This window comes from Diaporthe amygdali (genome assembly GCF_026229845.1).
Source record: "Diaporthe amygdali strain CAA958 chromosome Unknown NODE_35_length_488319_cov_65_809586, whole genome shotgun sequence".
Taxonomy (NCBI): Eukaryota; Fungi; Ascomycota; class Sordariomycetes; order Diaporthales; family Diaporthaceae; genus Diaporthe; species Diaporthe amygdali.
This window is the reverse complement of record NW_026517055.1, coordinates 56064-71002: the sequence shown is the minus strand read 5'-3', so window position 1 is coordinate 71002 and position 14939 is coordinate 56064. Positions and strand designations below refer to the sequence as shown.

Sequence of the window (14939 nt, the reverse complement as noted above, 5' to 3'; positions counted from 1 at the left end):
GAGCCGAGTAACCAGTGTTTTCTTTGGCAAATGGTAGAAGCCTCCCCAGTCAGCATAGCAACACAAGTGTCGGACTTCTCAATGTGCTCGCGGTGGTTTTTGGATAGTATGATTCCTCGTGCTAGGCTTATTGTCTTGATTGAAACAGAACATAGCAGTCAACCCCTGCACTTTCAGGTATGGAAGGAAGCTATTGTATCATCACACCCTGGGAATCATCACATCGACTAGGTCAAATCCTGGTATCTGGTATTGAGACATTGGCGTATGCCCACCTCCACCGGAAGACTAGTGGATACATGTACATGACAAGTGCTCCTCGAGATATGGTGTCTTATCTTAACCCTAAATTACTGGCCGGTAAGTGCGAGCCCGTCCTCGTTGTGAGTGGATACCTAGCCGCCAACAGGGACCGTATAAGTAAACCAATAATCGCTATATCAGACTGTGCGCTTGTCGACGGAGATGCAGACGGCTATCGAAACGCTGCAAGCATTGAATAAATTCTACTTGCTGCAACGTCGATCAACGCAGATAGGCTCGGCTGCTGTTGTACAGAAACGTGTCTTCCTCGATAGGCTTTTTTGCCGAACAACTGCATCATTACCTGACTCTGCAATATTGTCGAGAAATGGCCCGCGTTAGACGCAACTGGACATCAAAGGAAGATGAACTTTTACGGCGAGCAGTTCGAAACGGTAAGACAACCTTTTCCGGTGATATGAATCCGGTACTTTGAGTCAGTGTAGAGGAACGAAAAGGCTAATATGAAACATTTCAGCTGAGACTGAGCAGCGGCCTCTTCTTTGGCGTGAGCTTGCTAAAGCTGTCCCAGGACGATCCAATAAAGATTGTCGCCGCAGATGGTGGAATAGCCTCGCGGATGGCAATGCCAAAGGCCCGTGGTCAGAAGAAGAAGACGAGAGGCTGATCGCCTCGGTCCAAGAATGGGGCACAAATTGGACGAAGGTTGCGCGTGAAGTCGGTTCACGAAGTGCAGACCAATGCTCGAGTCATTGGAGCCACGTGTTGGACCCAAACATCAACTACTGTGACTGGACGGAGGAAGAGGTATGTAGCCCCGTGAACTATCTCATAATCTGCGCGGTGAGTGGAGAGGCTGATTGGTGGCATTAGGACGCAGATTTGCTGCACGAGGTCCTCACATATGGGACAAAATGGGCACAGATAGCAAGCTGCCATAATCCAGCGAGGACTACCCTTGCGCTTAAGAATCGGTACTCAACCTTGCGGTTGAAAAACGAAAATAGAAGCAGAACACGGCAAGACATGCCCGAAAGTTCCCAAGGAAGTAGGCAATTTCAACGCACGAACTCACGAGGTTCGGAAAAGAAAAAAGCCTCGAATTGGAGTGAGCGAAGCGAGGTGGTGAATTCTGATGACGAGGAAGACGAGGAGGAGGAGGACGAGCCGGAAGAAGAAACTGATCAAGTAATACATGCATGGCTCGATGACGCCAGCAACGATTCCAGCAACAATGCCAGCAGCAGGAACACTCAACGTGCTGGAACAGGGAGCGCAGAAAACGCGCGGTTAGGAACGATCAATGTTTCAATGCCAGATGACGCGCTCGCTTCCTGGGATGAGTGGGCCAAAACCAGCCTTCCAACCCCCAATGCCACCCACGACAGTCTCCCCACTTTGTCGCCCATCGAAGGCGAGAGCATGGGCGTGGACGAATACTTGCAATTGGATCCGGCTCTGCTTCTCAGTGGATCCGCCCAACAGTCTTTCAATATCCCTGGCAGTTGCTTCTTTGAGAGCGACGAACCATGTACAGCGACTCAGAATACATCCTACGCATTATACGGTATGAACAGGACGGCCCAGAAGAGCTAGGACTTTGGGATGTATGCTGACAGACCCCTGAACTTAGATACAACTGGCTGCTTCCAACCGACACCCGTCACCAATTCACCCGGGAGTCTGGCCCAAACGCCAGCAGGCAAGGACCCCATGACTGGCGTGGTCATGGAGCAAGAGGCGAACTCTTATGAGAAGGCGTCATCAACAACACCACTCCCGTCTCCAGGACCTTCAATAGGAGCGATCGTTGCGGCCTCCAAATCCAAGGACTGGACAACAGGGAACAACGCCCCAGGAAATAGCCCCTCGTCTTCTCCTTCACTTGTTACACAACTTGCAACATCTTCAGCAACATCCACTTCGAAGCTGCGGGTTTCGATTACTTTGACGTGCGACCAAGCTCAGCTGGTGTCGGTCATGACGCAGTTGACTGACTATGGGACTGGTGTTTCCATCAACGTTGAGAAGGACTGTTGAGGAATTTGTGGCCGAAGTTGGTAGATCTGCGAGAGGGGAGAGAGAGAGGCTGACTTATCCGTGAGATACTGTAAGATTAAATGTGCGGATGTGATAATATGAGCCAACGATGGATACGACATACTCAAGCGGCCGTGATTCGATTGACTCTAAGAGGAGGAATGACTGATAGCCGCATGGCCCAGAAGGCCACGAGAAATACTGGGCAAATTGAGGTATCGATAGCTTCGCAGAAAGACAAGAAGTAAGAAAAGACAGCTGAAAGACCAAGAGACTAAATACATTTCACACGTATGTTGTGAAAGCCTACATGATCAGCCTTTGCCCCGGGTAAAAGAGGACATTGAGTGCAGCTGGCACAGCGTCGTTGAATTTGGTCAGTCGGACACCAAATTGAAGATTTTGATACGTACACGCAGCAGCACAGTGGGTGATGCCGAGCTAAGCGCCATCGTATAATGCACATTGCCCGGGTAAATTTGGTCGTGGCTAGACGTGTTCATTAATTCCCCGAGTTTTTTCAAGTCTCTTCTTGCTAAATATTTGCTATTTGTACTAAGGTCCTAAGCCCAGAGGCACCGTGCTATTCGAACGCTATACATCCTAGACCAATCTTTCCCGTTGAGAAAACAATGCATCTCATCTCACAATTCACCTCATTGTGAAACCTTAGGACTCATGAGTGTCAGGTCGTTTTTGGATCCTTGCATAGAGTCCCTTTTGGAAGAAAAACCAGGAATTCTCGTATTGGAATCTGTGAGGATCGACGACACGAATCTGTATTGTGTCAGAATGGGAACGACGCTAGAGTGGTGCTTGTGTTTGTTTTTGTTTAACTTTTTGGAGAGAGGGGGACTCACATCGTAGTTGAGGATGAGGAAAGGAAGGATTTTCTTGATCTCCAGGATTCCCACGTATCTGCCTATGCAGATGCGGCGGCCGCCTCCAAACTTGAATAACATGGTTAGCAAGATTACGGTGACAGTTCGTGAGGCAGCGAAAGGCGCAGCATGTCACAGCACGCACAGCAAGCAATGAAAAACGAAAATACTCACTGTCAGAATTCCTGCCTCTAATTTCCTCTTGTGCGCGTCATCTCTCTCCAGCCAACGCTCTGGTCTCCAGAACTCGGCGTCATCGCCAAACCAACCCTTGTGCCGGTTCACAACATAAGGATTTCCTCCCACTGCTGTACCCTCTGGCAAATGCTGGCCTGCGATAGTAATACCACCCTTGGGGACAACACGCTCAAAGGGGAGGGCAAAAGGCGGGTGCATGCGGATTCCTTCCTGAACGCAAGCGTCCAGGTACGGCAGATTGCGTACCTCTGCCCACGTTGGGTAAGGTTTGGATACGTTGGCAGACTTTAGCTCGTTGTAGAGTTTGTCCAGGGTGTGAGGGTAGATCAAGAGGTTGTACATCGTGGTACGCATGAGACTTCCCACCGAATCAGAGCCAGCAATTACATTGGAAAATGTCCAGGCGGTTGGGCCCCTGAAAATCCATTCCAATAGGCGTCAGCACACAAATTCTGAATCAAGGCAACGTGCATTGTGTCATCTGCTGGGTGTTACTTACCAGGGCGGGATCGATGGGTCATTCTGCGCCAGCTCGACATATCTGGTAAGGAAGTCCTTGCCACGAGCGTACTTGTCATCGTCTGCTTTTTTCTCCGGGTCTTTCTCCAGCAACGCCTTTTTCTCAGCAATTGCCTTTGCAACAAATCCGAGAATACCAAGGGATGATTGAAGCCCGAAAGTTCGTTGTATGAAGTCACCAATGCGGTTTTTGCGGAGTAGCCAGTCAATTTTTGGCATCTGGGTAAACTGTGTTCCAGTGATGTGAGTATACTTCTCGTGAAAATTTGCTTTCCCGTTCGCAACTTACTGGTGCAGAGGTTCGCATGAAGAAGACAATGCTTGCCAACATGTTTCCAACATCCTTACCCGTGTCTAGGAAGCCGTACCGTTTGGAAAATGTCAGGGTGCCCATGACATCAAAAGCAAAGAATTGAAGCCAATCCCCCAAGTTAAACACTTGGTCATTGCCGACAAACTTCTCCTCCAGCTTCTCATGGATGCACTCCAAAACCTCGTTCACACGAGGCTCAAGGGATGGCACATTCGAGGGAGTGAATAGAGGTGCAATCGGACCCTTGAGTTTCTTGTGTACCTCATCACTGGTAGTATTGAAGACAGCTTCTAAAGAGCCACCATTTGGACTGTATGCTTGGAGAGTCGGGTAGAAATCGGACTGAAAGCACACGAATTAGGCATATTGGTCTACACACAAGAATGTCTCTACTGTTTACTCACTTTGGGAAAGCCCGTTCGCGCTGTGTATATCGTTGGAATGAGCTCGGGGTTGTTTATGGAGACTGTGTTTGGACCAATGCGCACAAGCTCTCCGTACTTCTCATGTTTCTCCTGGAGTATCAAGTGTGCGCGTTTGGTCTTGACCCAATATACTCGCTGGAAATTGGTAAACCGCGCCAAAAATGGACCAGGAATATGACGAAGACGCCACCATGTGCGGCCTAGGTGCACAATTCCAAGTAGAACTGTGGCAGCGAGAACAAACTGAAGAACAGAGCCACAGGCGACCGAGGTCAGCTTGGCGGGGATTGCGACGCCCATGGTGTGCTTTGCCCAGATACCCCTGCACAGGAACGGGATGAAAAACTTCAAGTTTATCAGGCAAGAAGCGGCAGCAAATAGAAGTAAGAGGTAAGGTAGAACCGCAATGTATATGAATTATCTACGCATAGTAACAAAGCTCCGCGTTTAGTGTTGGTGCAAGAGCCTTCTTCTTCCCGGTCGGCGTTCGGCCTACGATGATCATGCATGCCCGTTCGACTGAATCCGACATCCAGATACAAATCCAAAGAGTCATGAATTCTAATCTGACGATAGTGACAATCGCTCGGGTCCTTACTTGGTTCCCTCACATATGGGGGATGTGGGGGCTTTGTATGATCCGACGCCGAGTAAACCCAGGACCACCTCGCATCCGAGATACCGGGACGGCCACGGCATGCGGCAACATCCCAACACATGGTGCGAGTTTGGTGGGGCAGTCAGTTTCAATCGGCGCAGGCTCGCCAAATGAGATCTGCTCGTGAGATTTGGTGCCTCGGCTCAATGGGACATTTTGGCGCTGATTCCTGTCCCAGTTTCCTGGGACTGGTCCAAAGGCGTGACCCACTTGAACAATGATTTCAAAGCCTCACTTGTTACTCAGGTAGCCCCAGACGCTGCGTATCCGAGAAAAAACTAAATAGGGTTCATGAGAATGCTGGGATGTCTGCGATGCCATCTTGAATCTTTTCATTAGCAAATATTCATGTTTTTGCCTTCTTGAAGGCATTTCTAAGTACACATACACTCAACTCAACGTCAGTGTATTGTGGGATCGTGGATTTGGCCATCATGTCGTTCAACAACGACTGTTCCAAGTTCTCAGTGGCTCTATTTGGGCCACAAAGGACACCTTTGACATCCCAAGGCCTTGCAGATCTTCAAACAGCCCTGAAGGAAGACCCTCGTCTCGAATTTCTACGACAGACGCTCGACACACTGCCCTCCTTATGGTCACGGGTCAAAGACACGCTCGATTCACAACGATTTGAGGGCGCCTCGAAACTTCAAAAGCTACAAAAATTTGCAGCCGGGTCTAGCGACATAGATTTCACAGCATTTTCCAATATCGAGCTAGCGGTCCTGACTGTGGCCACTCAAGTCGTCGACTTGATTCAGCAACACGGCACCTCGCTTGACAAATTTGAAGCAGCTCAGGGGTTCTGCATTGGATTCCTATCAGCGGCATCATATGCTACTGCGCGTGATTGGAACGAATTCGAGAAGAATATCTCCAACGCCATACGATTAGCCGCCTGTATTGGCATAGTCGTTGACGTCGAGCAAGTCGCCCAGCCGGTCACGGCTTTTTCAGTGCGTTGTAAATCACCGACAGACAGAGCTACTCTTGATGCATATCTGGATCGTTTCTCTGATGTGAGTTTTTCCTAATTCATGTTCAACAGCATAAGATACTTAGGCTGATCCCACTTTCTAGGCGTATATTTCGTGCATCACAGACGACAAAAACATAACCATCACAATACCACAAGCCTGCGAAAAGGCCTTCATTGTGCTGCTAAGCGAGGCCGGCATATCTACTACAACAATTGGCCTTAGAGGAAGCTATCACAGTCAAACTCATCAACAAGCTGCTAGAACCCTCAGCAGTCTCTGCGAACAGAATGACAATCTCCGGCTGCCTACAGCCGAACAGCTACGGCGACCACTCCGGTCCACTGCCGATGCCGATCTTATTACCACGGGAGCTCTCCATGACATTGCAATAGAGCTTATTCTGGTCCGCCGCGCTAATTGGTTCTGGACCGTGAAAAATACCATCGCTCACTGTGACCAGCACCAGACCGAGCTGGTTAGCTTTGGTTCCGAATCATGTATCCCTCGATCCATGACAATAAGAAGCCATCAGAGCACACTTTCAAGCACAGCCAGCGGTACGGAAGAGATTGCTGTTGTTGGTATGTCCTGCCGGTTTGCTCGATCGGAAAACCTTGAAGAATTCTGGAGGCTGCTCGACGAAGGCGGGACTGGCATCGGAAAGATACCCAGTGGTCGTTTCGACGCTGCACATTTGACACGCGGACCGAAGCTGGATAACTACTGGGGAAATTTTATTGCCGAACCAGACGTGTTTGATCACAAGTTCTTTGGAATTTCGGGCCGCGAGGCGAAATCGATGGACCCCCAACAACGGCTCGCACTCCAAGTTGCATACGAGGCTCTCGCGTCGTCGGGCTACTGCAGCAAGCCAGCTGAGACGAGCACCAAAGACGTCGGCTGCTACCTAGGGGTGGGTGCTGTCGACTACGAGGACAACGTTGCCTCGAAGGACGCGAACGCCTTCGCGGCAACTGGCACGTTGCGGGCTTTTATCAGCGGTCGCATCAGCCACTTCTTTGGCTGGGATGGGCCATCCCTTACTGTGGACACGGCATGCTCATCCTCAGCTGTTGCAATCCATACCGCATGCAAAGCCCTGCTGGGCGGCGAGTGTTCTATGGCGCTTGCTGGTGGTGTCAATGTTATCACCAGTCCGTCGCTGCATCAAAACCTGGCCGGTGCATCATTCCTCAACCCGAATGGGTCCTCGAGGGCTTTTGATGCCAATGCAGGAGGTTATTGCCGTGGTGAGGGTGCAGGCATCGTTGTGCTGAAGAAGCTTTCTGCAGCTTTGGCTGATGGTGATGCGGTCATTGGAGTGATTGCGTCTTCGGCAGTCAACCAAGGCTCAAATTGCAGCCCAATCACGGTGCCACACTCGGATTCACAGAGTAATTTATACAAGCGCGTGCTCAAAGACGCCGGGGTGAAGCCTGAAGATGTTACGTATGTCGAGGCACATGGAACCGGTAAGACTCCAACTACAATTCCTTACTTCAAACGAAAGCATCATCGGGCTAACATTTGTCACAGGCACTCAAGTTGGTGATCCAATAGAGTACGAAAGCGTTCGGTCTGCCTTTACTGGCCCTTTGCGAACTGAGGAACTTTTTATCGGTTCTGTCAAAGATAACATAGGCCATGCTGAGGCTGCTTCTGGAGCGGCTGGAGTTATCAAATGCCTGCTCATGATGCAACACAACACAATACCAAAGCAAGCAAACTTCACTTCTCTGAATCCCAAGATCAAGACTTTACCTCAAGATGGGATCACCGTGCCCAAAAGTTCTGTGCCGTGGACCTCGACAAAACACATTGCGCTAGTCAACAACTATGGAGCGGCGGGAAGCAATGCTGCCATTCTCATCCGCGCATACCCTGACAAGCCCACGCCGCTGCCGATCAGAAGTCCCGCAATCCATCCAATTCTCCTGTCTGCGAAGACGGCGAGCAGCCTAGCCTCATACACGGATGCTCTCAAGCTATACCTTTCCAAAGAAAGACTATCCCTTGAAAGCGTTGCTTACAATCTAGCACAGTCCCATGACGTGTCTTTCGATTCTCGCATCGGCGTCCTTGCTGATGACCTCGACAGCGCAGTATCTGCTCTGGGCAGGGCAAGTGCTAATGACAGCGGAAAGACGGCTGCGTTACAAAGAAGACCTGTGGTTCTGTGCTTTGGTGGCCAAACCGGACGTCAAGTTACTATTTCGAAGGACCTGTATGAGAACAGTGATCTTTTGAAGAAACACTTGGTAAGTGGAAGAACTTTTCGACCTGTAGCATCTTCATTTATGCAATGACTGACTTGGGATTTTCAGGATGAATGTGACTCGATATGCCGGCGTCTTGGTCTGGGCAGTATTTTCCCAGGCATATTCCAAGATGATGCTATCCAGGACACCTTGTCTCTCCACTGCAGGCTTCTGTCCTTGCAAGTGTCATGCGCAAGATGTTGGATTGATTCAGGTCTCGAGGTCGATACTCTGATAGGGCACAGCTTCGGCCAATTGACCGCACTATGTGTCGCCGGCTCGGTGTCTCTCGAGGACACTTTTCGTTTGGTCGCCGGTAGAGCTCGCCTGGTCCGTGACGGCTGGGGTCCTGAACACGGCGCCATGCTGGCGGTCGAGTGCGACAGGGAGGAGCTCGACGACATACTCAGCCAGGTGAACTCAACGGATGACTTCAAACTGGATGTTGCGTGTTATAATGGGCCTCGGAGCTTTGTGCTCGCGGGTGGTTCAGCCTCCATTGCAAAGGCTGTCGAGTTGTGTCGCGGTCTCAAGTCGACCGAGCTGCGGAATACTCACGCGTACCACTCCTACCTGGCAGACGGGATATTGGATGATCTTTCGAAGCTAGCTGCCTCTTTCAAGATTCAGGCGCCCCGAATCCGTATCGAGACATGCAGCGCCGGTGAGACCTGGACAGACTTCACCTCCGATGCGATCGTGCAACACACACGACAACCCGTATATTTCAGTGACGCGGTCGGTCGTATTGCCAAGCGTTTACCTGCGGCGATTTGGGTCGAGGCAGGATCCGCGACACCGATCTTGGCCATGGCTAAACGCGCGATAGCCAAGCCTGACCGGTCCGACGTCTTCGTGCCTATGCAGCTTGGCGCGGCAGACGCCGTGAAGAACTTGGCTAAATCGGCGTGTGATCTGTGGAAAGCTGGCTCAGCCGCTCAATACTGGCCCTTCCATCGTTCTTCAGCATACCGTTACAAGAAGCTGAACATCCCACCATATCAGTTTGAGAAGACGTCGCACTGGCTGTCACTTGAGCCTAGGTCAGTTGGTACAGCAAATTTGAGCAAAGCTCCGGAGCTCGTCAAATTGGTGAAGGATGGACGCTCTACTGGAGAGTATGTACTAGTGGTCAATACCGCTGGAGACAGCTTTCAACTGTCTGCAAGAGGTCACGCAGTCACCGGCCAAAGCCTCTGCCCCGCCTCCATGTACATGGAAATGGTGGCTCAATCCGCTAAATTGGTATCCAATCATGCTGACGCTAAGAAATACATTCCACATATCGAGGGCTTGACGATGCTAGCCCCTCTTGGAATCAGCGAGGCTGCTGTGGTATTCGTACGTCTTCACCAGGTGGCACCCGAATCATGGGACTTCATCATTACCAGCCAGGCTTCTGCAAGCACACTTGGGAGCGAGTCATCGACGAAGCATGCCAGTGGGTCATTTACATGGCAAATATCTGATGACAGTATCGCAAAAAGACGCTTGCAGGTACTAAGCCGGCTGGGTGCATCCAGAACCTCCACGTCAGCCATGGCTACTGGCGTAAGAGGTGCAATGGTGTACAAGCTGTTTTCGGATGTTGTAGACTATGCGGACTACTATCGTGGCGTCCAGAGCATATCTGCATCAGACAACGAGGCTACTGGAATGGTCAAAATCCCGTTAAAGCAACACAGACTTATAGACACGGGTATATGCGACCCTATAATCTTGGACAACTTTCTGCAAGTTGCTGGGATACACACCAATTGCTTGTCTACGAGAGATGAGTCGCAGGTACTGATGTGCACCTCTGTGGATGAGATCATATTTTCTCCATCTTTTCTGTCAGACAAAAGTGATGCACGAGAGTGGCTTGTACACACGCGTTTTGAGAAAGACAGTCCCGCCAACGTTAGAACCAACGACATCTTTGTGTGCAATGCAAAGTCCGGAGACTTGGTCATGGCCGTTTTGGGTGCGAACTTTAGGGGAGTTCCTTTCAGATCGCTCGCAAAGAGTCTTACGAGGCTCAACAAGCCCAGTGCCCCAGCGGCTGATCCAGACATGACTTCACACGATGCAGAGGATTCCGGCTACGCTTCCGAACGCACTGATGAAGACAAAACGCCTGCACACGAAGTCGATCTTTCCAAGATACAGATTGCTCAAGTGCAGTCGGTGTCAGCACAACTCAATTCTGAGAAGTCGACGGACGCACTGGCGAGCGTCCAGAAGATGTTCAGCGAAATCATAGAAATTTCCATCGACGAGGTCGCCCCATCCTCATCCCTGGACGATCTCGGCATAGACTCTTTGCTGATCACTGAAGTCCTAGCGGAGATTAACACTCGATTTGGTATCCGCGTAACCCAGGCAGAGCTCTCGGGCTGCGTTGATGTGCGTGCAGTTTCGCAACTTGTGAGTGGAATTAACACGAGAGGGGAACCCAAGCAGCCTGAGATTGTCTCCATGGAAATTGCGACACAAAAAGCCATCGGCGCAACAAGCAGCAAAGAAACTGGATTTTATGCCACTGTGGGTGCTGCCACAGCAGCTAAGAATGTGCCGAATCTCGCGGCCGCAGGTTCCCAGGTGTTTACCAAGACGATACCCTCGTACGACAAGCACGCAGACACCACAGGCTTTACCGACTTCTATACTGAGGTCTTCCCAACCCAGTCTGCACTAGTGGTGCAGTACGTCTTGACAGCATTCAGCTCGCTCGGCTGCGATCTGGGGTCATTCGCAGATGGCGCTGTGCTCCCGTCCATTCAAGCTCTTCCCAAGCATACAAAGGTTATGTTGCAACTGCACGAGATACTTACAACTGCGGGTCTGCTCAGCAAGGGGAATAATGGAGAATTCCAGCGCACAGGTTTGCCGATCCCCACTACTCCCGCATCTGCTCTCAAGGATGAGCTGCTACAAAAGTTCCCTAAGCACACTTCGGAGACGAAGCTGCTCCACTCCACCGGCCACAAGCTGGCTGAATGCCTGACAGGGAAAGCCGACCCAGTCTCCATTCTCTTCGGGGACTCGGCCGCGCGTGACCTGCTCGGAGACGTCTACACGAACGCACCCATGTTCAAGACCGGCACTCTTCAACTGGCCGAGTACCTTTCCTCTGTTCTCGGCGAGATCGGCGGGAAGCGTGAGCTGAGGATTCTCGAGCTCGGCGCTGGCACAGGAGGAACCACTAAGAATGTCGTTGAGACTTTGTTTAAGCTCGGCCATAAGTTCACGTACACTTTCACGGATCTGTCGTCATCGCTCGTGGTGGCAGCCAAGCGCAAGTTCTCCAAATGGTCATTCATGGAGTACAAAGTCATGGATATTGAGAAGGACCCTCAGTCTGAGTTCCTTGGCAAATACGATATTATCCTGTCAACGAACTGTATCCATGCAACCAGAGACCTTATTAGGTCGACAACACATATCCGACAGATGCTTAAGCCAGATGGCCTATTGTGTCTAGTAGAGCTGACACGGAACCTCTACTGGTTCGATCTTGTTTTTGGCCTTTTGGAAGGATGGTGGCTGTCCTCTGATGGTCGATGGCACGCTTTGGCCACTGAAGAGTTGTGGAAGAAGGACTTGCTTGAGGCGGGCTTCAAATGGGTGGACTGGAGTCGAAGCTCGACAAAAGAGTCTGAACTCTTGAGGGTTATCACAGCTTCCCCATGTGAACCTCTCGCTCGCTTGGAGACCCTTCCATTCAAAGAAGTCGATGGACAACAACTTTATGCCGACATGCACTACCCGGCCGAAAAGGTCGAGTCTGGAAAGAAACTTCCTGTAGGTGAGGATATCCAGCTCAACACCCAAAATGAAAAGTTTGATGGCTAAAAGAATTCATACAGCCCTCATGATTCACGGAGGCGGCCATATAATGCTGTCCAGAAGCGACATTCGGCCAGACCAGACAGACATGCTCTTGGAAAGCGGTTTCTTGGCAATTAGCATCGACTACAGACTCTGCCCCGAGGTCACATTGTCGGAGGGTCCAATGGTCGATGTTGTTGATGCCCTGCACTGGATCCGTACCAAGCTTCCGGAGCTTGTATTATCACGTCCAGATATTGCTGTCGACGCCAGCAAGGTCGTTGCAGTGGGATGGTCCACAGGCGGCCATCTTGCCACAACACTTGCCTGGACTTCCAAAGCGCGTCACGTCCAAGCCCCGGAAGCCATCCTAGCCCTTTACTGTCCACTCGACTACGAGGATAAGTTCTGGATGTTGCCCAACATCCCCGAAGGTGCTGCAGGGTCAACCGTCCAGTCAACCGAGTTTGACCTCGACGACGAGGTCTGGACGAGCGGCGTGTTCGACGCTCCCATCACAAGATACAACGTGTCGCCTACCAAGAAAGCCTTGGGAGGCTGGCTGGCGCCATCGGACCCGCGAAGCCGCCTGGCGCTTTTCATGAATTGCCGCGGGCGCAGTCTTCACGTTCTTCTCAACGGACTGGACAAAAAGGCTCGGAAGGAGCCCGCAGAACCGACCCAGAAGGACATTGTTGCTGTCAGCCCACTTGCGCAGGTCCGAGCGGGAACCTATAAGACGCCAACTTTTATTCTTCACCCGCGGGAGGATGATTTGATTCCGTGGCAGCAGGCCGAGCGAACGTGGCAGGCGTTGCAGGATATGCAAGTTGATTCGGAGTTAAGGATTGTTGAGGGTGTTCCACATTTGTTTGATTTGGCTGGGTTGCACAGGGTTCGTAATGAAGATGCTAGACGCGCTATGGTCGAGGGCTATGAGTTCTTGTGTCGGCATGTGGGCTTGACTTTACGTACATAATTGGGAGAATGTAGATTTTCTCGAAGAACTTTTTGTTGTCGATACTCTCTAGGAGCGCTTGACTTGATTGAATTCAATAAATGGCAATGTTAGCCAAATTCTCCTACCCAGTTTATGAACTTCACACAGCTCGCGATGGAAGCAATAGAAACAACCAGGGCTTCAACTTCAGCTCTCTCTCTATGCACTGCTATCGTAATGCATGAAAGCAACTGGATACTCTGCTTCTCGAAGTGGCACGAATCAGTTGTTTAAAATTTATTTTTGCTTTCAATGACATAAATCTTGACAGAAATTCCATCGTGAATCGACTTTAATACCCGACTTCTTCCATCCGTTGATCCTCTCAGGAAACAAGGGGATCTGATCCCGTATTGACAGGTCATGTGCCATCACGACAAAAACATTTTCCAAAGCATCCAGTTCCTGTATCTTGCTAATCGTATCGAAAGATGCTTCTTTATCCGGGAATATAAGGCTAGGAGCAGTTACCTCGAAGAAAGGTACAGATTTACTGGCCAAGCATGACTCCAGAAGAAGTCCAGGACAAAGCGGCGAGTCTTCGCCCAGAAGATGCTGCAGACTCTCCCCGGACGGTAAAGGATGATACTCGCTGGGGCGCAGCACTCCAACATGGTGGCATGCGTCCGCGCCCATGAACACAAACGATGGCCCGACATCGTCAGACGCAGCCGTGGTTCGTGCCAGGGCACAAAGATGACCCACCGCGTGGCCTGGTCCGTCAAGGAGGTAAAACGATCCGTCACCGAAGAAATCAAACGCATCGAAACGCCCGATTTTGAGACCCCCATTAAACGAGATCTCACGCACCGTACGGCCCTCAGCATCGGCATCAAGCACAATGGCATCCGCACGTGACGGCCAGCCGGGCCACGTCGCGGCACGGACGCCCGGGCCGACGACCAGCTCAGTGCTGTGCGGGAACCGCGTCACGTCGCCGATGTGGTCGAAGTGGTTGTGGGACCAGATGACAGCGTCAATGTCGGAGCTGCGCACGCCGACTTGACCCTTGTCGGCCGCCTCATCAAGTGTGGTGGCCACATCGGACCCTGGGGTGACTACTGTGGTGGCTTGGATCAGGGCAACAGTCTTCGGCGCGTAATTCTGCCAGTCAGGTCGGGTCCCTAGATCAAAGAGTACATGCTTTCCTGTTCTATTGTTGGACACCAGGAAGCAGTAGATGGGGGCGTGCAGGCCATTGAAGCCATCGACCTTCGGCCGCCAGAACAGTTCGGGGTTCAGGTGAACGAACGTGTTGCTATTTTGATTTCATCAGTCCCAACTGTCTAGACTCTTGGGCAACGAAAATTAGAACGCACGTATCAATGACCCGGACATCCACTGTGGTGGAGGATTCTGGGATGTGGACCACAGGGGGTGGCTTGGGGATTGCTGTGGCCAACATGTTGGCGCTGTTTCTTCTCAAAATCCGACCCTGAAAGACAGACTCCCAAAACCCATTCCTTCTTACGGTGGTTTGTAATTCACGCGCCTTCTAGCCGCCCCAGGGAACTAACTTGGTTCTGAGTCGTGCAGCTTGTCTGTTCCCATGCTCGGAATGTTTATTAGGATGAAGCGCGGCACCGGGTA

General features: G+C 51.1%; 4 protein-coding genes across 4 annotated transcripts; 2 read left to right on the top strand and 2 right to left on the bottom strand.

Moving 5' to 3' along the window:
- Nucleotides 1-668: 668 nt before the first annotated feature.
- Nucleotides 669-2304, top strand: J7T55_011211 (uncharacterized protein; the record flags this gene model as incomplete). The annotated part of the gene is made up of 5 exons (XM_053133091.1): nucleotides 669-698; nucleotides 782-866; nucleotides 911-1071; nucleotides 1138-1831; nucleotides 1898-2304. 5 exons carry the CDS (start codon nucleotides 669-671, stop codon nucleotides 2302-2304), a joined length of 1377 nt encoding a protein of 458 aa, XP_052988884.1.
- Nucleotides 2305-2973: 669 nt separating this feature from the next.
- J7T55_011210 (uncharacterized protein) lies at nucleotides 2974-4940 on the bottom strand (the record flags this gene model as incomplete). The annotated part of the gene is made up of 6 exons (XM_053133090.1): nucleotides 2974-3081; nucleotides 3165-3254; nucleotides 3360-3798; nucleotides 3883-4130; nucleotides 4192-4557; nucleotides 4620-4940. The coding sequence occupies 6 exons, from the start codon at nucleotides 4938-4940 to the stop codon at nucleotides 2974-2976; spliced, it is 1572 nt and encodes a 523-aa protein (XP_052988883.1).
- A 792-nt stretch (nucleotides 4941-5732) lies between these two features.
- J7T55_011209 (beta-ketoacyl synthase domain-containing protein) lies at nucleotides 5733-13328 on the top strand (the record flags this gene model as incomplete). The annotated part of the gene is made up of 5 exons (XM_053133089.1): nucleotides 5733-6254; nucleotides 6379-7750; nucleotides 7815-8536; nucleotides 8603-12326; nucleotides 12388-13328. 5 exons carry the CDS (start codon nucleotides 5733-5735, stop codon nucleotides 13326-13328), a joined length of 7281 nt encoding a protein of 2426 aa, XP_052988882.1.
- Nucleotides 13329-13598: 270 nt separating this feature from the next.
- Nucleotides 13599-14754, bottom strand: J7T55_011208 (uncharacterized protein; the record flags this gene model as incomplete). Its single annotated transcript, XM_053133088.1, has 2 exons — nucleotides 13599-14607; nucleotides 14669-14754. The coding sequence occupies 2 exons, from the start codon at nucleotides 14752-14754 to the stop codon at nucleotides 13599-13601; spliced, it is 1095 nt and encodes a 364-aa protein (XP_052988881.1).
- Between the last annotated feature and the right edge of the window lie 185 nt (nucleotides 14755-14939).